The following is a 27,962-nucleotide window of genomic DNA, read 5'->3' on the forward strand; positions in this document are numbered from 1 at the left end:
GTTCCCTTTTCTTTAAACAATCAAATCGAACTCTATCATATAAATAGATTTCTTAAAATCGCACAAAGGAAAACAATAAAGTTTATTGTTATGATTTAAACATTGGCCTCGCTGTACTCGTTCCATTTTCTGTAAACAATCAATTCGAACTCTATCATATAAATAGATTTCTTAAAATCTCACAAAAGAAAACTATCAAGTTTCTTGTTATGATTTAAACATTGGCCTCGCTGTACTCGTTCCATTTTCTGTAAATCACCAAATCGAACTCTAACATATAAATAGATTTCGTATAGTCGCACAAAGGAAAACTATCAAGTTTCTTGTGTTTCTAATAGAAACTTTCTATGGTATTGATATAAGAGCCATGTAAACTACCACGCTTCAAATGTTCAACATATCCGAGTTCTTTATTTGTTTACATGTAAGATGCCGTTTACCTTATCTTTTGTAATAAGTTGAGTTTGAAGCTGTATTTATTTCAGATTTTCGGTCTATAATTTAACTGCATTCTATCAGAGCGTGATATTTATTTGTGTCACGGACAACCGTTGGCTGTTTGCCTTCATGTCGTTCGAACAGAGTAAAGTACATTGTTTTTTCTAAAAATCAGATAATGAAAAATATTAAGTTTCATATAACGATATGTTCAACGAGCCAAGAGAAATACCGCCTATAGTTTAACATGCCCTGGTCTATTATTGACAGATATGCGGGGACGACCAACGTTGGCGGGTACTTTAGACAACCGGTGAGTAAATGTGTAGCATGTTGGAATACTTGTTAAGCGGAAAAATGTAAGTTAGTAGTTTATGCATAAAGAACACATTTTACAACAAAGAATATATCTGTTTTATCTTGAAGGCTAGGAATGGACATGTACCCTATGACACCGATACAATATAATCAAAATAACAACACATTTAAATTTGTTAGGCTATTCAATGAAGAGTATAATAAATACAGTTTAAAACGGTTAAACTAAAATGACACATTTGGTCTTGTTTCGTTCAGAAAAATGAAGAGAATGAAGGTACACAGTGTCAACATAAATACATACTATCCCCAAATAAGAAACTGTTATGATAAAAGTTGATTACTCACCACTTAACCTCATAAAAATACATGTAGTTACAAGACAAATTTCAAGTATGTGGATGAAACTATGTCTGGATTTATCTTATCTTGCACTGTCAAAGAATATTTTTTCCATATCCATGTTTAATGGAATATCATTACTATTAATATAGATATTCATTATTGTAGTGCATACTTGTTATGTAAGTTAAAATAAATCATGTTCAAATAACAAAGGAAACACATCCATATTGTCAACTGTAGTGTGAACTTCATTATTTCTTTACTTTCTATGTTAAGAGAACCTTTCTTTCTGTTCTTTGCCTGAAAAAATAAAAAAAAAAGATATAAATTAAAAGCATCCCCATTTATCAAAGATCAGCAGTTAGCAATTTTTTGGCAATCTTGGGCATTTATCAGTTTATATGCAATACAGGAATAAATGCTGTCAGCAGGATATTACAAGAATTTCACATGTATAAAAAACATTTTTGCACACAGTTTAGTTGTAGAGGATCTTTTAGGATTATGATATAGTAATACTGGCAAATTGAAATTGGAATGCATGCTACTTATTTCATGGCGAGATTTAAAGTTTAACACAGTATTCAAATATATAGAAGAAAACAAATACAACATACATATTATCGTTCTTCAACGCTGCAAGCAAATCCTTATTCGCCAACGCTCGAACACCATTTTGCCACGAGTACATACTGCAATTAAATCATAATATAAAAGAATATTCTATGAAAAATCTTTCTTTTGTTGATCACCTTCAAAAAATCAGTCTTAAAACCTATTGTGCAAATATTAAGATGTTTTTTTTACAACAAAAGTATGCTATATGGATGGCCTGTACAATAGTATTAGGCAAAATATATTGAAACATACTTTGTGGTTTGCTTTACTGTCATGATATTATTTCAAAGTCTGAAGCAGTTAAATATTCCTAAAAATCCAATAAAGAAAAAAGTCCAATTTTAGGATCACATAATATCATATTGGAAAATCATGATTAAAAAAGAAGGTGTTTTAAACTTTTGTTGTTAACATTACCAGACTATAAGACTGGTACTCTTTCCTGCCTTCCCTCATCATATTAATTGCTCTCAATAACCTGCATAACCTGAAATTATATTTGAATAATGCAATACTTGATAACTTTGTCATTATCAACTATGACTGTAAGTCTTGGTATAAAACCTTTCAGTTCCCACAGTCTTTGATATTCTTCAAGATATATTACAAAAAGAAAAGGAAAATCTTTACTGTGCATTATATCTGATCTATCTGCTTTCATTGCCACAATTGATGAAAATAATATTTGGACAAATAGTAGCAATTCTCTCAATGTGAATCTGACATTGCATTTAGAATGTTATGCACCATTCATTTGTAACCACGCCCCGACCCAGTCCAGGGACACATGCAGTCAGGGAAATGGGCCATGTTTTTACCTTCCAGATGGCCTGGCAGTGCCGGGTGAATAGTGTGGTTTTATCTTCGCGCAAAATATAGCTGGAATGGACCTTACCTAGGGTTCCCGGGATGTGGGAGCCTTTGATTTGGTTTGACCATTAGTTCTTCGCTGCAGGGCGTAATTTTACCTTGGATAGGCTGGACCGAAAGTCAAAGTCCCCACTATTCCCCAGACCTGGGTTGTGGTAACAATTAACTGCAATAGTGACTTCAACTTTGAAGAAGGTTTGTGGGTCTTACACTTGACAAAGTAACATTATGAACCAAACATACATAAAATAACATTCAAATATTCGTCTTTGATATTTCAAACGTCAAAGTAAAATCATATATCTTTTACTGTTAGCATACTTGATCCCAATCCTTTCATACCACAGCGACAAATCATGGTGATGGAGCACTTACAAAGTTGACTTGAGGCTGTTTATCCATGTCGACAAGTTATAATCCCTTAAAAGAGTTATTATACTAAAACGGGAGCTTAAAGTGTTATCCGGAAATAGAACAAGTTGAAATGGTCGCAGTCAACAGTTTCATGGTTTACTTTACGGAAAAATTTAAGGCTGTATAGATTCCAATGGTCAGACCGTGAGCGTGTATAGAATATAACGTCGACCCCGCTGGTCGACGTTATATTCTATACACGCTCACGGTCTGACCACTGGAATCTATACACCCCCATTGAAATGTCGTAAAATATATAAAAATTTCCACATTTTTTGAGATTTCAGATAATAATTAAGACAAAAGATGACAATTTTAAATAAAATAAATACTTTGCAAGGAAATAAACAATTATATCTCACTGTTCCCAAGTTCGATCTACATTGGAATTTATACAGCTACACCGTAGGACAGATAATGGATTCTTTTCAACTCCAACGTAGAACTAAAATTGGACAGTATACAGCTTCGTATTAAGACAGATATTGGAATATAAACAGTTTCAAATTTGAGAGATCTCGGACTCAATACACCCTCAAATTTGGACAAACATTGGACGTTATATACAGCCTCAACTGAAGAAAAACATTAGAATCTAAACAGCCTCAACTGAAGACAAACATTGGAATCTATACAGCCTCAATTGAAGACAAACGTTAGAATCTATACAGCCTCAGCTTAAGATAAACATTGGAATCTATACAGCCTTAACTGAAAGCAAACATTAGAATCTATACAGCCTCAACTTAAGATAAACATTAGAATATATACAGCCTCAACTGAAGACAAACAATGGAAACTATACAGCCTCAACTGAAGACAAAACATTAGAATCTATACACCCTCAGCTTAAGACAAACATTGGAATCTATACAGCCTCAGCTTAAGACAAACATTGGAATCTATACAGCCTCAACTTAAGACAAACATTGGAATCTATACAGCCTCAGCTTAAGACAAACATTAGAATCTATACAGCCTCAACTGAAGACAAACATTAGAATCTATACAGCCTCAGCTTAAGACAAACATTGGAATCTATACAGCCTCAGCTTAAGACAAACATTAGAATCTATACAGCCTCAACTGAAGACAAACATTAGAATCTATACAGCCTCAGCTTAAGACAAACATTGGAATCTATACAGCCTCAACTTAAGATAAACATTAGAATCTATACAGCCTTAACTGAAAGCAAACATTAGAATCTATACAGCCTCAACTTAAGATAAACATTGGAACCATTACAGCCTCAACTGAAAGCAAACATTAGAATCTATACAGCCTCAACTTAAGATAAACATAAGAATCTATACAGCCTTAACTGAAAGCAAACATTGGAATCTATACAGCCTCAACTCAAGGCAATCATTGGAATCTATACATCTTCAAGTTGGGACAAACATTGGTGACTATACAGTCTCAGTATTGTCTTGTACATATACAGCTTTTAAAAAGTATTTAACAACAGCTTTGGTTCTTAATCTGTTTTATTGATCATATATAATATAATGTATTATAAAACATGAGGCACACTGAATGTAGCAATCACATGCAGGACTACCCTTAGATATTTTGTAAAAAAAATGCTAAGTGTTTAGTTCTCTGTAGCCACTCTATATGTTTATGCATAAAGAACACATTTTACAACAAAGGATATATCTGTTTTATCTTGAAGGCTAGGAATGGACATGTACCCTATGACACCGATACAATATAATCAAAATAACAACACATTTAAATTTGTTAAAATGTTTGATAATATACGAATGGCTATTCAATGAAGAGTATTATAAATACAGTTTAAAATGGTTAAACTAAAATGACACATTTGGTCTTGTTTCATACAGAAAAATGAAGAGAATGAAGGTACACATAGTGTCAACATCAATACATACTATCCCCTAATAAGAAAATGTCATGATAAAGGCTGATTACTCACCACTTAACCTCATAAAAATACATGTAGTTACAAGACAAATTTCAAGTATGTGGATGAAACAAATGGAACACATCCAAGTTAACTGAAGACTCTGACTATGTCTGGATTTATCTTATCTTGCACTGTCAAAGAATATTTTTTCCATATCCATGTTTAATGGAATATCATTACTATTAATATAGATATTCATTATTGTAGTGCATACTTGTTATGTTAGTTAAAATAAATCATGTTCAAATAACAAAGAAAACACATCCAGATTGTCAACTGTAGTGTGAACTTCATTATTTCTTTACTTTCTATGTTAAGAGAACCTTCCTTTCTGTTCTTTGCCTGAAAAAATAAATAATAAAGATATAAATTAAAAGCATCCCCATTTATCAAAGATCAGCAGTTAGCAATTTTTTGGCAATCTTGGGCATTTATCAGTTTATATGCAATACAGGAATAAATGCTGTTAGCAGGAAATTACAAGAATTTCACATGTATAAAAAAACATTTTTGCACAAAGTTTAGTTGTAGAGGATCTTTTAGGATTATGATATAGTAATACTGGCAAATTGAAATTGGAATGCATGATACTTATTTCATGGCAAGATTTAAAGTTTAACACAGTATTCACATATATAGAAGAAAACAAATGCAACATACATAGTATCGTTCTTCAACGCTGCAAGCAAATCCTTATTCGCCAACGCTCGAACACCATTTTGCAACGAGTACATACTGCAATTAAATCATAATATAAAAGAAAATTCTTAAAAAATCTTTCTTTTGTTGATCACCTTCAAAAAATCAAAGTCTTAAAACGGTTAACCTATTGTGCAAATATTAAGATGGTTTTTTTTTACAACAAAAGTATGCTATATGGATGGCCTGTACGATAGTATTAGGCAAAATATATTAAAACATACTTTGTGGTTTGCTTTACTGTCATGATATTATTTCAAAGTCTGAAGCAGTTAAATATTCCTAAAAATTCAATTAAGAAAAAAGTCCAATTCTAGGATCACAATAAACATAATACCATATTGGAAATCATGATAAAAAAGAAGGTGTTTTAAACATTTCTTGTTAACATTACCAGACTGTAAGACTGGTACTCTTTCCTGCCTTCCCTCATCATATTGCTCTCAACAACCTGCATAACCTGAAATTATATTTGAATAATGCAATACTTGATAACTTTGTCATTATCAACTATGACCACAGTCTTTGATATTCTTCAAGATATATTACAAAAAGAAAAGGAAACTCTTTACTGTGGATGATATCTGATCTGCTTTCATTGCCACAATTGATGAAAATAAAATTTGGACAAATAGGAGCAATTCTCTTAATGTGAATCTGACATTGCATTTAGAATGTTATGCACCAGTCATTTGTAACCACGCCCCGACCCAGTCCAGGGATACATGTAGTCAGGGAAATGGGCCATGTTTTTACCTTCCAGGTTGCCTGGCTGTGCCTTGGATAGGCTGGACCGAAAGTCAAAGTCCCCACTATTCCCTAGTCATTCTAAAATGCCGTCCAGGTTTTTTTTTAAATGATGGTTAGCCTGGACACTATTCCCCAGACCTGGGTTGTGGTTACAATTAACTGCAATAGAGACTTCAACTTTGAAGAAGGTTTGTGGGTCCTACACTTGACAAAGTACCATTATGAACCAAACATACATAAAATAACATTCAAATATTCGTCTTTGATATTTCAAACCTCAAAGTAAAATCATAATACCTGTAATACCTGTAATCTTCAGGCCTTAAATTTAGCTTTCGCTATCGTGGCCCCTCTGGTAAATGTCTTCTTTAGTGGTTTCTCGACTGAGTGCGGTTATGTTAACATAAAAACTTTTTTCTATTCCAATGTTCAATGTTAAGCATTGATTTAAACTGGTTTATGGACTTGGCAGAAACAGTCTCTTCACTAAGGGAATTCCAGTACATAATCGATCTCTGACTGAATGAATAAAGTCTTGAATTGTGTTTGCTTTTCTTCTTGACAAATTTGAGATGATGTCCTCTTAGGTCTCCAGACGAAAGAGTGAAGAGATGATCCCATTTTAACTCATCGTGGCCATACACAGACTTATAAATCTGGATCATATCCGCCCTATCTCGTCTATATTCCAGAGTTGGAATTCCTAAGGCTTTTAGTCTTTGCTCATATGACAAGTCCGATACATCTTTAACTAATTTGGTGGCGCGTCTCTGAACATCCTCTAGTCTTTTTATGTCCTTCTTTAGGTATGGAGACCATACACAAGAGCCATATTCTACAATTGGTCTAATAATTGACTTATAAAGGTTGAGAAACATATCTTTGTTCATGAACTCGAAGGATCTCCATATCATTCCAGTAACTCTGTGTGCTTTGGAAGCAATTTCTGTGATGTGTTCTTCAAAAGTTAGCCTCGAATCAAAAATCACACCTAAGTCCTTTTCTGAAGCAACTGGCTCGACTTTAACGTAGTTTTCATCAATGTCCTGCATAGTGTATCTAGCACAATCATTATTAGACCCAATGTGCATGACCCTGCATTTGCTTGCATTTAAGCTAAGTTTACTTTCAGTGCTCCAGTTACATAAATTGTCAAGATCCTGCTGTAACTTTTCACATTGTTGAGGATCGCTTACGGCCGAATAAATCTTAGTGTCGTCTGCAAAAATCTTCACTATACCCTCCACCACTTGCGGCAAGTCATTTATAAAGCACAAGAACAGCACCGGTCCCAGCACGCTTCCCTGAGGTACCCCACTGACCACGTTTGACCAAGATGAAACGCATGATCCAATACGAACACTTTTGACACGATGTTGTAAGAATGATTTTATCCATTTATGTACTGTACCACAAGATTATTCAGTTTCATAGACAGACGATCATGTGCCACCTTATCGAAAGCTTTACTAAAATCCAAGTAAATCACATCAATCGGGTTACCTTCATCTATCAGTTGAGTCCATTCGTCTAATATTTCAAGAAGTTGAATTGCACAGGACCTGCCACTTCTAAATCCGTATTGGTCATTGGATAAAAGTTTGTTTTGATTCAAGTGGATCATTAATGCATCACGAATTAGCTTTTCACAAAGTTTGCAAATAATACACGTTAAACTCACTGGCCTATAATTGCTAGGATCCTTTTTACTTCCTTTTTTAAAAATGGGTGTGACAATCGCCTTTTTCCAGTCTTCTGGGACTTCTCCTTCTCTCAAGGATTTACTAAATAGTAAGTACAATGGATAACTGATTAAATCACTTGTTTCACATAAAACTTTTGGGTGAATATTGTCAGGTCCAGGAGATTTATCTGGCTTCAGAGTTTTAAGCGCTTTATCCACATGTTCAGGAGTAATATGTAAATCAATTAGCAGGTTCTGAACATTTATATCCCTTTCAATTGAGTCACTAATAGGGTCTGTTCTCACGAACACACTGCTGAAGAAATCATTTAGTACCTCAGACTTCTCTTCATCTGTCACTGCTGTGGTATTGTCACTCTTGTTAAGATCACCTATTTTGTCCTTTGTCTTCCTTTTAGAATTTACATATCTCCAAAACGACTTTGCATTCGTTTTCACTTCAGAAGCAATTTTCTGTTCGTAATTTCTCTTGGCACTTTTAACTTCTCTAGAACATTCATTTCTTGCCTCTGCATACTTATTATAATTTGTCGTAGATCTAGAATATTTGTATTTCTTCCAAGCTTTGTTTTTCTTTATAGTTGCAAGTTTTGTATTTCTGTCTAACCATAATGGACTGTTACATTTCTTGATACTGGACTTTTTCTTTGGTACATGTTTGTCTACACTGTCACATAAAGTGTCTCTGAACACAATCCACATTTCGTTTACACTTTTCCCCTCCATCAAATTGTCCCAGTTTACACTAGAAAGATCTTCTCTGTTTTTTTCATAATTACCTTTATAGTATTGAAATCTCTCATTCGCCACATTATGATTCACGTATGAAGCGTCCAGCTCAAAACTTATCATAGAATGGTCACTACATCCCAGAGGGGAATTAATAGTTATTGTCTCTTGGTTGATAACTGAATCTTCTTTTGTAAAAACCAAGTCTAAGCAACTGGGTGCTTGGTTATGTCTAAACCTTGTCTCTGACAAAACGTGTTGGTGTAGAAAATTATCCTGTACACAATCTAAAAATTTGGTTCCCGATGCTCCCTCTGTGTACTTACTTTCACATTTTTTCCAATCAATGTCTTTGTAATTAAAGTCTCCCAATAACACATATTGGTCATATTTTAATGAAACAGAGCTGTTTATCAAGTTAATAAGTTTTTGGTCATTTTCAACACTTGATGATGGGCTTCTGTAAATCATACCCAGTAGTACACAGCAACCTTTTACTAATTCAAACTCACACCAAACATTTTCATTAAACTCTATATGGTCAAAATTGTAGACTTGCGTTACCTTCATTGATTTATGAACCAGTAATAACACCCCTCTTTCTCCAGTCATTTTTGGACACAGGACATCATAGTCAGTAAATTTCAAGTCATTTATACTCATTTTATCAGGAGATACTTTGGGATAAACTTCGCACAATCCCAACACATGAGGCTTCTCTGTAGCCAGAAATAACTCTAGTTCTGCAACCTTGTTACTCAATGTATCAGTGTTGGTGAAACATATTTTCAATTTATCCATACAATTATCAATCACCTCCTCCTGAACACTATCAAGATAATAGTCTGGGTCAACACTGTTACTAATTGACAAGCTGTCGACTAGTATCGAATCGTTATCTTCTTCGTCTGAACTATTCAAACTGTCTGTATAACTGTTATTAATAACTTGAACATTAACTTCTGAATTATTTAACTTATTTAACTTAACTGTAGGAACTTGTAACGTATTTACATGAGGCTGGTTCTCAACTAGTGAATTGCCCGGTCCCCCGTTCCCGGAGGAACGCGACCATCACCACCCCGTGGGCCTGGTACCCGTGGGCCTGGTACCTCAACAATCTTGTCTCTTCTGATGGCCCAAATTCTCCCTGGAAATTCCCTCTTCTTTTCATTAAGTTCTTCCCTGAGCTTTTTCCCGGCCAGTCTCTGTTTCATACATCTTTTACTGTTAGCATACTTGATCCCAATCCTTTCGTACCACAGCGAGAAATCATGGTGACGGAGCACTTACAAAGTTGACTTGAGGCTGTTTATCCATGTCGACATATTGGAAGTCCAAGTTATAATCCCTTAAAATACTATGTTATTATACTAAAACGGGAGCTTAAAGTGCTATCCGGAAATAGAACTAGTTGAAATGGTCGCAGTCAACAGTTTCATGGTTTACTTTACGGAAAAAATTAAGGCTGTATAGATTCCAATGGTCAGACCGTGAGCGTGTATAGAATATAACGTCGACCCGTTAGCGGCGAACAAGGCAGTCAATACACTAGTTAGCGATGCGAGCTGTTATCGGCTCACGTTTGCGGTAACTGAAGTAAGGTCTCTTGACAATGTAGACTCGCACAATTTTTATGCAATCTTTAAGAAAAATGACCACAAGGATGTTGGAAACTACAGACCTATATCTCTGCTAAGTATCATCAGTATAGTTCTAGAAATAATTATCCATAAACACGTATTCAACTTTATTTGGCAAAACAATACTATTACGTAATTAAAAAAAAATAAACACAATCAGGATTCATTCCAAACGTCTTAACCGTGAATCAACTGACATATGTCTATCATTCATGTTGTCAAGCTCTCGATCAAGGCAAAGAAATAAGAGCCAATTATTATTGAAGTCTGAATATAATATATCAAATCAAAATAAAATAACATCTGTCAAATGTTATTCCTAAATTATGTATTCAACTTGACAATAAATATTTACAGAATGATCTTCAAACACAGAAACCGCTATTTAATAAAGTCACAGTTTAGAGCAATTCTGCTTTGTCATTCTTGCGCTACCGCAATGACAATATTTCGGCGATTCCGCCTCTTTAAGCAGTACCGCGTATTTTACTTAACATTTGAATAAATTTATTAACCGCGATACCACATCAGCGTGTTCTAATCACAGGCATCTGAAGCATTGTTTGTCACTAAAATGTTGTTTAAAACCATTTTGGGAACATACAATGTGATAAACAACACATCTGAAGATATTTAGTGTCTTTCATATACAAAAAGAAAGAATTTTTGTATATGAAAGACACTAAATATCTTCAGATGTGTTGTTTATCACATTGTATGTTCCCAAAATGGTTTTAAACAACATTTTAGTGACAAACAATGCTTCAGATGCCTGTGGTTCTAATGCTAGTTCTTTTACTGCGAACCCGCAACTTTTACAAATCAAGGGAGGCTAATCCAACTCTATGTAAGTGTTCATACAACACGGTCATTTTCCCTAAAATTAATATTTAATGCAAGCATTCTGATTTGTAGATCTGTATTTCCCTTTCCACTTCTACAGTAGCTATAAAATGTTTATCAGTCAGCAAATCAAACTATCGATAACTGTATCTATAATTTATGCATTTTGGCACACATACGTCCAAAGCAAAGCTGATTTCAAACATGGACACACAACATTACGTCTTGATAAATCAGACGCCATTTTCGTAATAATTCTTTGAATAACTTTTCCATAAAACCACAATATAATATCGCTAAAATAATTAGCCCTATTGGCAAACGTCGGCCATATAAACGCAGCATAACCTTGCCTTTTTGTATCGCGTTGACAGAGATTGACATTAAGGTAGGCGGATCTTTTAAAAATATAAGGATTTTTAACAGATTGTTTAGTGATATTTACTCGTGATTTCTTTATGAAATAAATAAGTCCTTTTGATATCTTGAAGTCATTATTGTAACTTTCAGCAGTGAATTGTGGACCAACTACGACATAAGTGTGTCTCTTTCAAATAAAGTTGCTTCAGAAGAGGCAAAATATGTCCGTTTACTTTTTTTGTTTTAGATAGCTTAATGAGGTGTCTTAGGTACACCAGTACTGGTTTATACTGAGCAAACGGACTCGAACGTTTATTTTAAGCAATCGAGAAAATACTTAGTTTTCGTAGTATACCTCTCATTTATTTCTGTGGCTTTAGAATGTGCCATTGTTTTATGTTATTTGCTCTTCTTTTTGTACTCTTAATTTCAGATAATGCAAATATCAATCGAAAGAAAACCGATTGTCATAATATTTTGTTGCGTTGATATTCAATTTCATAAAGGCGATTCAATTTTTTAGATTAGATTTTTTTGTACTATTCTTGTTTTTGACCTTAATTAGACATGCACTGATTTTTTTTATAAAATATGCTGTGCATGCTTACATAACATTACATAACGTAACAGTTATTAAGCTTTATATATTACAACTCTCATAGCCAACAAATATAACTTACAATATGCGTGAAGATTATACAGAGATATTGACATGACAGTGTTATAACAATTGAAAAGTTGATAAGGATATTGAATCCATGCAATTAGGTGAATAAAGTGATGTTAGGGAAATAGCATGCGCTTGTCCTTGCCAATGACAATAATGCGATAATTCATACTATTTCTGTTTGCAGATTATATTTCATTAGTATTTAAATAACACAAACTATCTTAATAAAGCGTAACATTACAACCGAAACGTTTAAGACTTAGACATTTTAAACAATGGAAATATTGCAAATCAGTCAACTTATAAAAAGGAAGATATATAAAGCCTATTTTACCAAAGAAGTGTAGGACGCAAAGTACATTTTCGCATGAGTAACTATACTTTTACATATTGATAAAATGTATAAATGTGTATGATGTTACTAAAATGTTAAGTTTTAAAATCCTCTCCATGTCCTCAATGAATACTTAGAAATAACAAACAAGACAACATCATTTCAAAAATTCATTTTTTTAAATATTGAAATTCAGTAGAGCACTTGGACATTGACTGATGTACATCATAACATACATCATTACTTTACGACATGAGAATAATACAAATTAACTAGACATATATTTATTCACATTTTCCATAAAAAGAATTAATTGACTAGACATATATTTTATAGACATTATGCAAAAATACTGCAATTTTATAATACTGGCAGGGCACATTCTATTACAAACATATTATGTTTGCATGACACTTAACAATAGTAAATTGATACAAAGGAAAAAATCATAGAAACTATAATGTGGAGATATTTGATCACAATGTTACTCTGCTAGGTTATGCCGTAGTCAGAGAATAGAAGGAAAGACCCCAAGCGGCACGCCAACGGCATGTGTTAACCAAATAAAAACTAATGCCTAATGCTGTGGTTACGATAATGCTTTGCGTAATTATATCCTTTAGCCATATCCTTCACAATTTCCGCAAGCTTCAAATTCCGCAAATTCCTAATAGCGAAAAATTAGGGGATACACGGGGGAAACCTAGTGTTCAACTATTCGGGCTTAACCCTGGCCCCTAATTACATTCCAATTTTTGCAATTGTAACAAACAACATTTAATGGTTATATTCCGCCAATAACCTGCACGATCCATCCTCCCAACCCAGGTTCAACTCCATGGTCAAGGGAGATAATTCCTTAAATAAATTGCTAGAATGATTGATCTTGCTAGGTTTATCCAGAGTTAAGACCATCATGTGAATGGCAACACAAGTCAGAAGCATGCCGCCTAGAATTTTCCGCCACAGCAAATTTGTGGGAGCACTTCTAAACAAATTTGTCCCCCAAAATTCTAATTTAATTTTCAACATATTTCACTGCAGAAGGATCATTGAGGAACTTCATTAAAGCTGCCTGCAATGTGACAAGATACATCCGACAACTAACTTGGGACAGGTGGACACCGTCAGAAGAGTAGAAACCAGGCGTTCTGCAATCAATACTAGAGACAACTATCCGACCAATATGACTGCTACAAACAGCCTGTCGACCCAAACGATTTGCACGTTTTATCTTTAAATCCATTGGCGTCGCAGAGGCATCATCCACCTCCCTCCAATGCAAATTTGGGATGATATCAAACAAAGCTAATAATGCAGTAGGGAAAACGCTACGTATATATTTTAAATCTGAAAAGACATGCGCTTTGAATTCACCTAGCCCCATAGATGACAGATCATTGCCGCCCAAATTGATCACAATAATGCGCGGTGCCTTGCGTGACATGGTCTGAAGTTGAAATTTCGGCAACAAACTTTTCCATTGCTTCCCAGGGAACCCCAGCCACAGTATATTAAAGCCATCGACCTTCAGACAGCGTCCACCTGACCCGATAAGGGCCTAACCCGTTCGAGCCACCAGTGAGGCGCCAATTATCCAAATATATGTAAGAACATCATTTAATTAGGTAAGTTCGCTGTACGGATATATGTTTTATAAGAGTCGGAAGTCCACCTCCCCATCCGTTGTATCTCACTATTGGGAACACCATCCAACGCTAACTGTGTGGCTCGACCAATGCGGAAACTATGCGATTTGAAATAAGCATACGATAAATGTACTTTCGTGATGGTTTTGGTGATGACCCCTGAGAATTGAGGAAAAAAAACCATCACCACATGGGCGTACCGAAATATAATAGGACTTTACTGGACAAAGGTTGGCCTTTTCCTTCGGGATCCTCATGGTCATAGGTGTCCTGCTAGTTTTGCCCTGACCGTAACCAATAAGGCTCTGTTGTCGCCTTCGAATACGAGATTGCTTCTGCGAAGTGGATCTGGTGACGTACCCGATAACGCAAGCACGCTTACTCTAAATAAACCAAAATAAGCCTAGACATACGCTGCCCTAAATAAGGTTGTCTCAAAATGCGAATAACGAACACTGCCCAAAGCGGTGTGTATCTTCGACAATATGGACTGCGTGATTGGGGACCTGGTGTGGGGCCTTTTGCATGACCGACGACAACCCTCTAACATCTTTCTAACTACAAATGCGCTACATGGGTCTGCCCAACCATGTAATTTATGATAAAAACTAAAACCTGCAAGATATAAAGAAATTGTCGAAGAGGCATACTGTTGCTCAAAACGTCTGGCTATGAAAAGAACTATGTGATTAGTAGGTGTTGGGCAGAGAGAAGGCAATTCACATTCCAGCCGAAATTTTGTCAAGGCAGCAACTGATCGTCGATAGACGCCTTTCGTGTTGTATGAAATACTAGCAGCTATTAATTGTGTTGCTATGTCGTGAATATGCTCCATATTTGAGCTTGGACCGGCTCTGGTTCTGGATTGGCCCTTGGAGCCAACTCTTTGAACCGCTTGATCTGTAAACAAGATAAAGAGTCACATAATAAGTTTTTTGTACCAGGGAGATGCACAGCTCTGATCACGATATTATGTGCCAAACACTCAAGTGCAATACTTCTTAAAACCACCATTACATGAACATTTTTGGTGGTCATAGTGTTTATGACCGGCACCACAGATTGATTATCACAATTGAATTGAATTTTCTTGCTTTGCAGCTGGGCGCAACATTGGGAAAATTTCTAAAAGCGTGATGTCTTTTGTTAACTCCTTCTCGTGCCAACTTTCAGGCCACGCATCATAGCACCGGTTGCCCTAAAAAATACACACCAAAGCCCAAGCCTTTGCCACATGCACCATTACAGCACCAAAAACGATCATGAAACATAGAAATTCCGTTATACTAGCTGAAGAAAATCAACCAAATTTCCAGATCGGCCTTGATTGCCCTTATAATAAATCTAAGACAAAAAGGTCGACCTGGAAGAATTGCTCTACAGGCGAAATTCAAACACCAATGAGCGACTGTATTTCCCGCAACTTAACCCTCGATTTTGCTATAACAGACTCTATTTTTTTTAACAATGTCCTTAATTTTCTCCATAGGCATGCGTACAACAAGTTTGTCTGAATCAAGCTCTAAACCCAGAAAACAAAGAACAGTTTCTGGACCCTCTGTTTTCTTGTCTGCCAATGGTACCCCCAAATTTGCCATGCACTTAACACATACATACATCAGATGCTGACATTCGGTATTATCACGTCTGCTCCCACCCAGAAAATCATCAAGGTAATGTAATAAATTCTTACTCTATGCTTTTCTTCGCACACAAAATTCTAAAAAAGTGGCAAATATTTCAAAGGTTCTGCAAGAAATGCTACAACCGAATGGCAGGCATTTATCAAAATAAAATTTACCCCCAAAATGGAACCCAAGCAAATCAAAGTCATTTGGGTGAACCAGCAAAAGTCTGAATGCACTTTCCAACAGGATAAGACAGATGGTGTATCATCTTGAAGTCTCATGGGGTCTTCTTAGGAGCTAGTCCAATAGGTGACAAGCGAAGATTCGAAATTGGACTTGAAACAAATGGGCCTGCTTCACGACCTGCAGCTACTTCTTTCGCATTTTTTTCTAAAATTATGCCCCTATTCAAGTTTGCAGACTTAAAGTTAGTTGCAAATGAGGATTGCTTAGGGCCGCTGTAATACAAAAGAAACCCAAATGTAAAACCGTCAAGTATGACTTTTGCCTGATCGCTTGGATAATCATGCAGTTTGATTTGTAATTGTTGTATGTGAATTGGGGAGGGCGCTAAGGACAAAATGCCTGGAATATACGAATGATTACTACTAACGGTTGTAAGACCCTTGCTGGCCATACACTCGTCCAAAGGTTCTCCTGCCTAATCCTGTATTGGGAACGAACATTATTACTGTTCATGTTTCCCATCTGGTCAAAATTATCTGGACTGGCACCTGTGGTACTGTTGACGAGGGAACAACCTGACTTGCCATGACGTGGCGACATGCATATAGAACATATCGAGGCAACTAGGCATTTTAGCATTGCCCAAAGTAGGATTAGATTGTGATCTATATGTTTGCAGGTGCTGAGGCATTGACATGATCCTCAGCCACAAATCAGGGCTTATCTTATCCCATGGCTGTGGAGACATGGCCTGCCGCAGACGGAACTGATCGTCATAGGTACGCCATGCAAAGCCTGCTTGGCGTGCAGCACATTCCTTTATAGTGTTCATGTACCCCCAATAGTTCCCGTGCTTTATTGGGGGCCTTGCACAGGAAGATGTTCATGAACACTACAAAGGCGTCTGTCCACTTTTCTATGCTGGTCACTTTGTCTGTGCATGACCGCGCTTTTGACTCAAGGACCTCCTGCTTATTCAACCGAATGACACCGCCCTCATTGTAAATAGCTGTGAGCTCAATTGAGCCCTTTAACAAAACAGCAAGATTAACGATAAGACTTGTTTATTTCGTATTTATTTACACACTGTATAAATATTTCCTATGTAGTTGTTTTTTAAACAAAATCAATACACTGTCAGCTATTTACTTTGGCAAAGCCATTGGATGTAAAATCGTTTTTTATAATGAAGTATTTACATTTTAAATCAGCGCAGCCAATTGTATAAAACTAAATCGTTGATTTGGTCTAAATTCGCCAACATTTAATGAATAGCCAATATGCATTAAAAAATATATTCAGGTCATTTAAATGTGCAAACAGGCCAAAGATTACCTGTTAACAACTTACCAAATTGTATACATTCGGCTGCAAATGTATAGATACACTAAATTTAAGAATTGTTGGATATGCAGTTGTAGAGTGCTTAAAATATTTTTATAAAGTCGCCAACAAAAAAATATTGTATAATTGGTTAAAATATAGACAACATGGTATTAAAATGATGTACAATTTTAATGTGTTCAGATTGACTTAAGTCATGAGCTGACAATTGACAAAAAAGTTCAAATTCCAGCTGTTATGGACTCCTTTCTTCAAGTGTTTGGCAATTTTCCTTAACAAAATCGACAGAAGAGATCTGTTTCAAATCCCAATGACGATCTCCTGTCTCGAGGATTTAAGGTTTTAGTGAGCAACAATGGCAAGGATTTCAGCGACGAAGACACTCTTATCACCTTTGACTCCACATGTGTAAACTGCACGAAAGCAGACGGAAAAGTTAATTGTGAAATCCAGGTATACCATTATTCCTGTGATGTGTTCATGTTTTCTACTGTCCAAACTCATATTGCGTTTCAAAACTCACAGTAAAGATTTGCGAAATCATCTTATGAATACGCTAATGTAGCTATTTGTGTTACAGAGTGGTTTCTGTCTCAATGACGGACGTTGTTATAGCGAAGGATCTACTATCGGGTGCTACAAATGCCAACATGAAGACAATAAAATATACGAATGGGTTGGCAACGGGGGTAAGTGTGACTAAATATACTTTAACTTTGACTGTACCAGTTTGTTTCCAAACGTGTCATGTACATCCTAATGATATAAAATAAATCAATCATATGGGAACCGAGCTATTCCAAATTTGAACCCACCTGATAAATACTATTTAATCGGGTTTAAGCCCTCAGCAATTATAACCGCACTTGGACACCTATCAACCAGATACTGTTTCAACTTCCTAAATTTATGAAGATTATTTATTGAAAAAGCTTGTACATAACAGGTTTCATGTACATGTGAATGTTGACTTACATGCAAGTGTACGGGTATTTCTAAGACCATTTTATTAAAACATTAATTTCAGTCATGTTTGACAAGTATGGATTGGATTAAAACTAATCTGTTTTCACTTCAGAATGCGGCCCCATACCAGAACCTCAGAAATCAAAGTTATGGATCATTGGCGCAACACTTGGACCTATCGGGGCCGTTTGGTTTTATTGTATTCATAGTTTTCTACTTCATGTACGTTTTTGCATTTATATAAACACACTGTTAAAATAAACAAAAGAAACATAGATATAAAAACATTAAAAGAACAACAAGTGTTTAAGTATCACTTTACCTGTTCAAGGTGTTAGCATCAAACAATTTTACTGATGTATGTTTGATTTCTGTAAATTGAAAAACAGATGTTTTCACAAACCCAGTTTACTAATTATGATCAAAACTTCTGTTTTCATAGGAAAGGAAAAGGACAAAAATCGAAAATGGGGTCCGTTAGTCCAATATACGGCCAGCACCAGAAATAACCACTTTTCAACGACGACGACTTAAATTTGTGGTCTGTAACCAGAAATAATTTGTTTACATTCAATTATGTATTTGAAACCATTTTTCTTAAAAACATAAAACATATAAACGTGTTGTATCGCGAATTAAATGTGACATTGTCTGATAGTAAAGCAACATTTGTGATTATTTTTATATTCTGCAAGATTATCTTATGTATCTGCAAATCGTATAATATTGTATGCGTGTATGTTGTGTATGCTTCGTCTTTGTTGATAGTGAAGAGACGATGGAACCAATAAATATATATCGCTTTGTATGTGGGGATAGCCATTGTATAAAAATGTAAAACTGTATAGTACTTAATTGATATAAAGATGGTATCAAACTCATGCTAGAATTTAGAAACAGTGACAAATAAAGAAACACTTCACTATTAAGTCTCTATGAATAATCGGAAAACACATATTCTTTTGTTGTTTTGATCCGACTATTAAGTGTCAATGTAGATTTTCAGCATTTCGATTAGACCTCATTTCGCTGAGGTTGGTTTTAGCCCATCATCAGGCATATTGTGTTCTCTCCGGTTTACTGTTATAACATGAGCTTATATTAATGAGCTGTTAAAAGGATTGATTAATAGCGTAGGCACTGAAAAGTAAATGATTTTGCTTTGGTGGTACTACACATATAAAAGCATGTTTCGTGAGGATGTATCTAGAATAACATGATCTCTATCTTTTGCGTACGTTTTTTTGACATACTCGAAACCAATATGAGCACAATATATAGATAAGGTATTACATCTGACAACACAAGAACTTATGCAAAACAATTGTATAGAAATACTATCAATAGTAAACAAGTTATGTACTTTTGTAAGCATCTTTCAATATGTGGATTGCACATCCTCAAGGGAGACAAGTCTGTCAAATCCAAGTTTATTCTCCAACAAAACCATGAATATATGACCATCTGGCCTTGTAATTTTCACACATTTAGAAAATCCACAAGCCATTATTCCTTTACATGATTCATGATCTTAATATGGTGATTTACATTGTCAAGAACAATACGTGGTTGTTAATCGTGAATTATCTGTTTTGATTGTAAAATAAGGGTACTATTTAAAAGAAGCAAAGTTTGTATGAGCACACATATTCCAGATGTTGGTTTGTTCGATATAAATATTTTTTGGGAAGAAAAAAATACAATATTTGTTTAATTCTTGTTTTCATAAACATCAAAGTTTCAACACATCTTTTAAAACTAAATCTCTGTTACGCAAATGATCTTATAAGGTGTTTACGACATTATAACAAAGATATATTATTTGTATGAACACCAATTAAATTCCTTTACATGAATATTGCCCGACTGTTCTAAAATGTAACAATTGTATATTAAACGAATAACTTGAACTCATTTGGTGTCAAATATGAGAATCAGAACGAGATTACCAACGGTGATTTTATATATGGCTACACCATTTAATAAACGAACAATAAAGTAACATGACCGTTACTGCAATTCCATAAAATCGAATAATATGTCGCTTGTCTGGGCGCTAAAATTGCACAGCCAAATAATTCAAATAAAATGTTAAAGGGACTGTACACCAGAGTGGCACAAAAAAGTGTTTTTCTTTAACAAATCCCAGGACAATTGTTTAATAAAATGTTTTACTCTTTGTTATCATTATTGTAAAATAATACCAAAATGTAAAAACAAAATCGAGTCGGAGATCGGGTTCGAACCTGTGTCGCCAAAATTGCAGTCCAGTTTTGTTTTCACTGTGCTACGAAGGCTTACCCTAAACAGTTGGAATATTTAAACTATATACCGAACTTGGCAATATCACGTGATCACATCGACTAGCCAATCACTCATAAGGAATGAATTATACTAGGTAGACATACCTAGTAACCTTTTTTAAAGGAAAAAAAAAACGAAAAAAATAGCGAAAAATACATTAATTGTAATCTATGTGGTACTTCAGTTAGTAAATTTCAATGCATTATACACATCGATACCAAGTTTGTGGCAGTTTTCGACAATTTTTTTTTCGCTATTTCATCATACGGAGTACAGCTCCTTTAATATATGCTGACTGTGTTGACGGGTTAGAACAGGTCTGATTCTCATACTCCAATAACAAATAAAACAACCTTTCTCCAGCGTACTTAGGTTATTATGCTAGTGTCAAGCCCGGATTCGGGGGAAGAGACTTACCTTACAATTTTAATCTTAATATAATAAAAGCAGGTATTGCACAAAAATGCTCCATATTAGAATCATATTAGCCAAGAAATGGGACGACAAATTAAACACCATATCGCGCTAAAAGCTTACAATGGTCCAATAGCCCTCCTCTTATCTCCAATCGTGGCCCGTGCCTGGTTACTGTGCCAATTCATTTGATAATCTAGCTTGGCAATGATATAGTGACTACACATAATGTCATCATTTTTATCCAGATTGGATGAAAAAGCTTCAGTTACTTTCTGCATAAGAAATAAATCAATTCATTTTTCCATGTTCAAAGGGTAAACACTAGATTATATTCGAAAAATATAAATCAGCACATACAAACTGCCCACAAAAACGGTCCCTATGTTTCAAAAAGATTGAATAATAACTGAGATATTTTCTGCACTGTATAAAAGGCAAATTTATCTCAGAGGGCATGTTTCTATCGTTGTTAAGGAGTTTATCTTGATTGGATTGTAAATGTTTCAACTGCTCTAATACGTTGATGTCACCTTTTAAAGAACAATTGAAAGAACTCTTTATTTGCACAGTGAAACAGCAAAGTTTGACAGCCAAATATGGAAAGGGATACGTATGTTTATTTTCTGAAAGTATACACAGCAAATTCCTTTGACGACTGAAGACAATTACACTCATATATCCAAAGCAATATACTCATGTTTCAAACAGCCCGACTGATAAAATATACTAAAAATAATCATCAACGTTTTCGTTATTTTGAAACAAACTAAAAAAATTAATTGGTCGGAATAGTTATACTTTAATTATGCTTTAGATATCAATATATAATGACATTTGTTATAACCATATGTGTATGACATAAAAATTTGTACACAAAATATGCATTGCATGATATTACTAGTAAACACGTATCACACGCAGTTTTATATATATCATTATGAAATGTAAAGTATTGTTTCCAGAAAGGTCATTCATTTACGTATAAATGAAACACAAAATAAAAGCAAATGCATGTCAAAACTTAAAGCCCGATATCGCGCGATTTGGCTCAAATCATATTTTTTCTTTATGTACATGGTATATTAACTATTCGTCATAAAGCGAAATGTAGACCAACGCATAGGGGCAAAGAAAACGAAAAGACTTAGCACATATTTATGAACACCAACAAAACATAACATCTAAATTCAAAACACCTCGCAGAGATATAGATATTCGTAATGCGGGTCTTTTTGCTGAACTCTGATTCAACACGAAGAAGATAGAAAATGCGACCAGAATAATGAATGATGAGTCGAAGAAACTATTAGAGCTAGGAAACGGAAATAAAGACCTGCGTTAAGTGAGTTAAAGCATTTACAATCAAAGAGGGCTTTTCTCCGCCATAAATCGATCGTTTGTGACCAAAGGCAACTTGATCCTCATTTCATGGTGTTAACATGTGTAACAACAATGATTGAAATGCGTCAACATTGTCCAGACACCGTAATTTTGGAAATATCTTAAGTGAAAAGGGGTCATGCTTGACTCCGTCCACAATTGGTAGTTAGCAATCAAGGTTAACCATTTTAATATATTCAATGCCCTTTTTGTCATTTCCATTTTTTGAATGATTAAATATGCCATAACATTAAACATAATGCCGTAAACGTTATTTGAACTGTAGTACATCATCAGCAAATATGTATACTCTTATTAATATTTATCAAGCTCGTTTTCCATTCAGTTTGATATATGTTTTGCTTTATTTAAAGTTAACATATTATTTTTAAAAAGTACTATGCATGTAATACATTTCTTTGACCGTGTTCAAAGTTTAAATACATTTCAAAACCTTCGTTTCGATTGTACGTCACATGCGTTTGACAATCATGGGGATTTCCGGTTCTGTCGCACGCAAAGAATATGGTCCCATCTGACCTTCTTGTTATATATTTATGAATTGATTACAAGAATGAATGCTCACGTCTCGTATCTCAATTTTACAGTAGTCACATAATGTCGTTATATGTACTTGCACAAACATTTAATCCCTGTACCTTTTATGTTCGTTTAATAGGACCTTTTAAAGTACATTCATGTTCATGATTTTATAATCATGAAAAGGGAAATTATTGCGTTTTGGGTTATAAGAACCGAAATTGTCGTAAATTCATTCAGCCATTCGATGATGGAGCAATCAATAACCAAGACTGATTGATGCCAATTAGAGGTTATTTGTTTGACTAAGTACGAATTAATATAATGATTACATTTTCGCTCAAGTCAAAATGATCGAAGTAAAAATAATACAAATTGTTACCTTGTTAGAAAACTGTCTGAATTCTTGTCAAACAAACAGTAACAATTAAATTCATGATGAAATGCATTTCATTGATTAATGACACTAATAAAGTGGGACACAGGGACTGGCCTTTTTGGGGTTGTCTAATCTGAACACGGCGCTACTACCATTCTGGTATTAAAAGGAACATTAGATAAGATTTAAATCGTACAAATTATTAATCTAAATCTTGAATGTGACCAAATAGCAGAAATATCGAGTCCTCCGGTTATTGGGTACCAACTTTACTAGAGCCGAAAGCATTTATAATTTAAAAAAGAAACAGCTTGTGCCGTCTTCAAGTATTGTTTTAAATTAGAAATACATTATTCAGAATATATAAATACATATTTTGTTTTAATAATTTCATTTGCTTTCAAAAAACTTAATAACACACAAATGCGATCACTCTTTGTACATCGACTTGCAAAATAAGAACTCTTGCATTTTCTTATATCTATTATATCTCTGTCAGTACAAACATAAAGATATACATCATACACTAAGGCACTATTGGCGTTTTCTTTATCATCGTAAATTCCCCATTCTGGTTTCTCAGGGAGGCAAAGATAATTCCCGGCTCCACCATTGTGATCGTAAAATGATCCTCCGGCAAAACCTTAAACAGTAATCAACCTTTGGTTGATGGTTCACAATGTAAAATTTAAACGGTGTTCATGTCATCTTTGTAAATTGGTATAAGGTTATTGCTTTGCAACATGCCGTTCGGAACTCCTCGGCCATGTTTTTCGAAAACAACCTCGGATGTATTTGGACGGTTTACACACTCAAAAAGAGGTACGTTTAAGTCCGCTGCAAGTAGATCACGTATTAATTTTATTTAGCAGTTAAACTTTATGACTTAACTCTTGGAAATCTTAATTATGTTTGCAATAATATACTTCACTGATAATCAATTTAAACTTGGATCAATAAAAACAATTCTAAAACACTATATTTCATAAATGATATAATTAAAAAAAATACGAACTACTTCAACTAATGTACCGGCATACATCCGAGGTTGTTTTCGATAAAATGGCCGAGGAGTTCCGAATGGCAACATGCATGAACACACATTTCTAGCTACCTATTTGACCGATGTTTCAGGTGTACCTGTTTATTTCAGACATTTCAGCAAATCACAAAATATTTCTCCTTTTAAAGATAACAACCAGGCGGTTAAGGACGTAGTTAACTTTGACGAATTCTGAACAGCCGGCCCTTTGTTTTACAGCTTAAACGCAATATAACATCATGAACATCTAACATCACTTTATGTTTTTTGTCGATTATGTTTACGATTTATACTCGTTTATTGGACTAATTAATAATCTAAAGATTTAAGAAATAATAATAAAATATTAGTTTCATGTTAATTGAAGTAATGCTTAAATAGAAAACTGCCCTTTAGATGAAAGATATTGATGTTATAAATATATATATATATATATATATATATATATATATATATATATATATATATATATTTTGTTATGTTGGTCCTCCTTGTTTTCAATATTGCTTATTGTTTCCTATGCCACTAAATTGGATCGATGTGATGTTTTATACTACTGGAATTAGCTTTTTAATTAAAATACAAAAGAACCAACCTCTATACACAAGTTCTGTGCCATTTGTATAGCACTCATTTCGACCCCAGCGTGTATATGCTGTTCCTGCTGAAAAACAAAACAAAACAATTGCATTTGTTGTACATACACGCTTCAAAAGTCATTGTTTGGAAACGTGAATATATTGTCCCTTCCCCCTTTCAAGCTTGTTTAATGCTGCTCCACGACATTACTACGTTCGTTAGGGAATATGGAGTAGAGGCTTGGTGTCGCATAATCGAACTAATTACACTTGTTACAGGAAAACCATTCAAGAGGTTAGGAGATATTTATCGGACACAAAATATATGGCTTGAATCTTTGTCCTTGAACTGTGACCTTGTATTTGAGCCGGCGCCCTTAAAATAAATGTAATGCATGCCGTCTTGCTGTGGTAAACCATTGATTCGATTGTAATGCAACTCCTATAGAGAGGTTTACGAGATACTGTGCGAACACGAAGTAAAACAATCGGACAGACGGATGGAATAAATTACATCAATACTGAAAACAATTAATTTTCCCGTGCGTAACATAGAGGGAAACTGAAACAGGTGAAAGCCAATATAACAGGGTTGAGTTTTAAGTTAGTTTAATCGTATTTTATTGTAAATAATAAACACACGTGGTATACATATTTTCGACAAACAATATTATTGTACAATTGGGTTGGGCCACAAGTTATGACAACATTCAAAAATGGCCCTCTCCGAAATGGCCTTATTACAACTAAGGGACCAGTTCATAAATTGCAGAACAATGAGCACTCTCAATATTTTCCACGTTGCAAGATCAAATGTGAAGTTCAGTGTGTTTTATAAAACTTTACACTTTTATTGATGATGAAACCTTAAATTATAATAGCCCTGCTTATCATTTTGAACATTTTGACTCTAAATAACAACACGGCCATCTCCGACAAGCTTCGAGATAGATAATGGCGAAAGCAAAAAGGCGAGTTTTGAACAATTTACATTGAGCTTAATTGTTTGTGTTGAAAATGTCATTCGAAAGAATGAATTCCAGATAATTCCCTCTGATAAATAGTATTTTTTATCCCCGTTCTATTGACTCAAGAATGAAATGTGCTCACAAAAACATACAAATAAATAAAAAATACACTATAAGTTTAGCCCAGAATTAACATAACTGGGTTCTCCCATGCCGGTACAAATATAAGGTGAATTTCATGCTATTGAAATTCATTGTTGGTATAATTTAGTTTGTACCGTAGGATTAGCTTGGAAAAAACCAGAATATCTATAATTCCGGGCTTAAACTAAAGTAACAATATTATCAACCACAAAGTCCTTCGAACATCTGTACGTATACCCAACAAATTATCATTGAAATAATAACCATTTTTTTGGTTATCTACATGCACATTTTTCTTCTAATTTGATTGCGCCGACTTGATGCTATGCATCAATATTTTTCTTGTATCAATGTTAATTGCATTTATAATCTAGCAGCCTAATATTTTGGCAAAGTTATATTCATATTTTACATTAATTTTGTGTTTGTTAATCCTGGACGCAATAATTTACCAATGTAGTAGATAGTTTTTTTAAAGCAAGCATGCTTAAAGTAACATGGTATTGTTACCATTGTGTAGAAAAGTGGCCTATTAGGTTTCATACAAGGGTAATCAATTAAATTATTAATGTTATATATAATTAAATGATGTTAATGATAAATAAATTAAATTAAGATGTTGTTTCATTGATACCGTTATAGTCGTACGATTTTCAAAATGCTAGTATACAGTGTGTGTATACCACGTGATAAATTGCGTCATATATGCTACGTCGAAAGGCAACATTTTGCTTAAAATGAAGACTTAAATCAAAGATTTCTTTTCTTTATCTCCAACATTTTAAATTAAACAATGGGCAGTCCTTGCCGCTTAAAGAGCCCCGCTTTCGTATTATTACCAAAGTTTGATATGGTGATTGGTTTCATCAAACACTTCAATAAACCTGTTTTCAAAATAATGTTTTGACAGTGCTCCGTCAGACGGCCGTATTGTGAAAAGGTTTGTCGAAGTGTTTAAAGAAACTAAACTCTCAACCAATCTCTGGTAAATACCCGAAGTCGGGCTCCATATAAGCGGCATAGACTGTTGGTGTATGGAGTTTGTTATTGTACCACACATGGTGTATGGAGTTTGTTATTGTACCACACATGGTGTATGGAGTTTGTTATTGTACCACGCATGGTGTATGGAGTTTGTTATTGTACCACACATGGTGTATGGAGTTTGTTATTGTACCACACATGGTGTATGGAGTTTGTCATTGTACCACACTTGGTGTATGGAGTTTGTTATTGTACCACACATGGTGTATGGAGTTTGTTATTGTACCAGACATGGTGTATGGAGTTTGTTATTGTACCACACATGGTGTATGGAGTTTGTCATTGTACCACACTTGTTGTATGGAGTTTGTTATTGTACCACACATGGTGTATGGAGTTTGTTATCGTACCACGAATGGTGTATGGAGTTTGTTATTGTACCACACATGGTGTATGGAGTTTGGTATTGTACCACGCATGGTGTATGGAGTTTGTTATTGTACCACACATGGTGTATGGAGTTTGTTATCGTACCACACATTGTGTATGGAGTTTGGTATTGTACCACGAATGGTGTATGGAGTTTGTTATTGTACCACGAATGGTGTATGGAGTTTGTTATTGTATCACCATGGTGTATGAAGTTTGTTATTGTACCACGCATGGTGTATGGAGTTTGTTATTGTACCACACATGGTGTATGGAGTTTGTTATTGTACCACGCATGGTGTATGGAGTTTGTTATTGTACCACACATGGTGTATGGAGTTTGTTATTGTACCAC

General features: G+C 34.7%; 1 protein-coding gene and 2 long non-coding RNA genes across 10 annotated transcripts; 1 reads left to right on the forward strand and 2 right to left on the reverse strand.

Moving 5' to 3' along the window:
- Positions 1–318: 318 nt before the first annotated feature.
- LOC128216778 (uncharacterized) lies at positions 319–19,250 on the forward strand. 8 transcript variants are annotated; one of them, XR_008258130.1, is made up of 7 exons: positions 415–751; positions 2,545–2,784; positions 13,714–14,297; positions 17,709–17,929; positions 18,057–18,165; positions 18,555–18,664; positions 18,885–19,250. XR_008258130.1 is itself a non-coding variant. In XM_052923443.1 (5 exons), exons 2-5 carry the CDS (start codon positions 711–713, stop codon positions 18,949–18,951), a joined length of 327 nt encoding a protein of 108 aa, XP_052779403.1. In that variant the 5' UTR covers positions 319–424; positions 709–710; the 3' UTR covers positions 18,952–19,250. The 8 variants fall into 8 exon arrangements, 3 of the variants coding, with proteins under 3 accessions (XP_052779403.1, XP_052779402.1, XP_052779404.1); XR_008258129.1 differs by lacking the exon at positions 2,545–2,784; XR_008258131.1 differs by lacking the exons at positions 415–751; positions 2,545–2,784 and adding an exon at positions 6,558–6,573.
- LOC128216780 (uncharacterized) lies at positions 739–2,550 on the reverse strand. The gene is made up of 3 exons (XR_008258135.1): positions 2,137–2,550; positions 1,719–1,793; positions 739–1,401 (listed from the first exon to the last, which is right to left on the reverse strand). It is a non-coding gene; the product is annotated as an uncharacterized LOC128216780 (long non-coding RNA).
- Positions 4,459–10,259, reverse strand: LOC128216779 (uncharacterized). The gene is made up of 4 exons (XR_008258134.1): positions 10,113–10,259; positions 6,030–6,095; positions 5,597–5,671; positions 4,459–5,278 (listed from the first exon to the last, which is right to left on the reverse strand). It is a non-coding gene; the product is annotated as an uncharacterized LOC128216779 (long non-coding RNA).
- Positions 19,251–27,962: the final 8,712 nt, after the last annotated feature.

Source organism: Mya arenaria, chromosome 14 (assembly GCF_026914265.1).
Source record: "Mya arenaria isolate MELC-2E11 chromosome 14, ASM2691426v1".
NCBI classification, from domain to species: Eukaryota; Metazoa; Mollusca; class Bivalvia; order Myida; family Myidae; genus Mya; species Mya arenaria.

Bases quoted from the DNA above. Each gene is read 5' to 3' on its own strand.
- LOC128216778 (XM_052923443.1), top strand. From the start codon at position 711: ATGCGGGGACGACCAACGTTGGCGGGTACTTTAGACAACCG. The intron at 18,166-18,554 runs GTAAGTGTGACT...TTTTCACTTCAG, and splicing joins CGAATGGGTTGGCAACGGGG to AATGCGGCCCCATACCAGAA. The intron at 18,665-18,884 runs GTACGTTTTTGC...CTGTTTTCATAG, and splicing joins TTCATAGTTTTCTACTTCAT to GAAAGGAAAAGGACAAAAAT.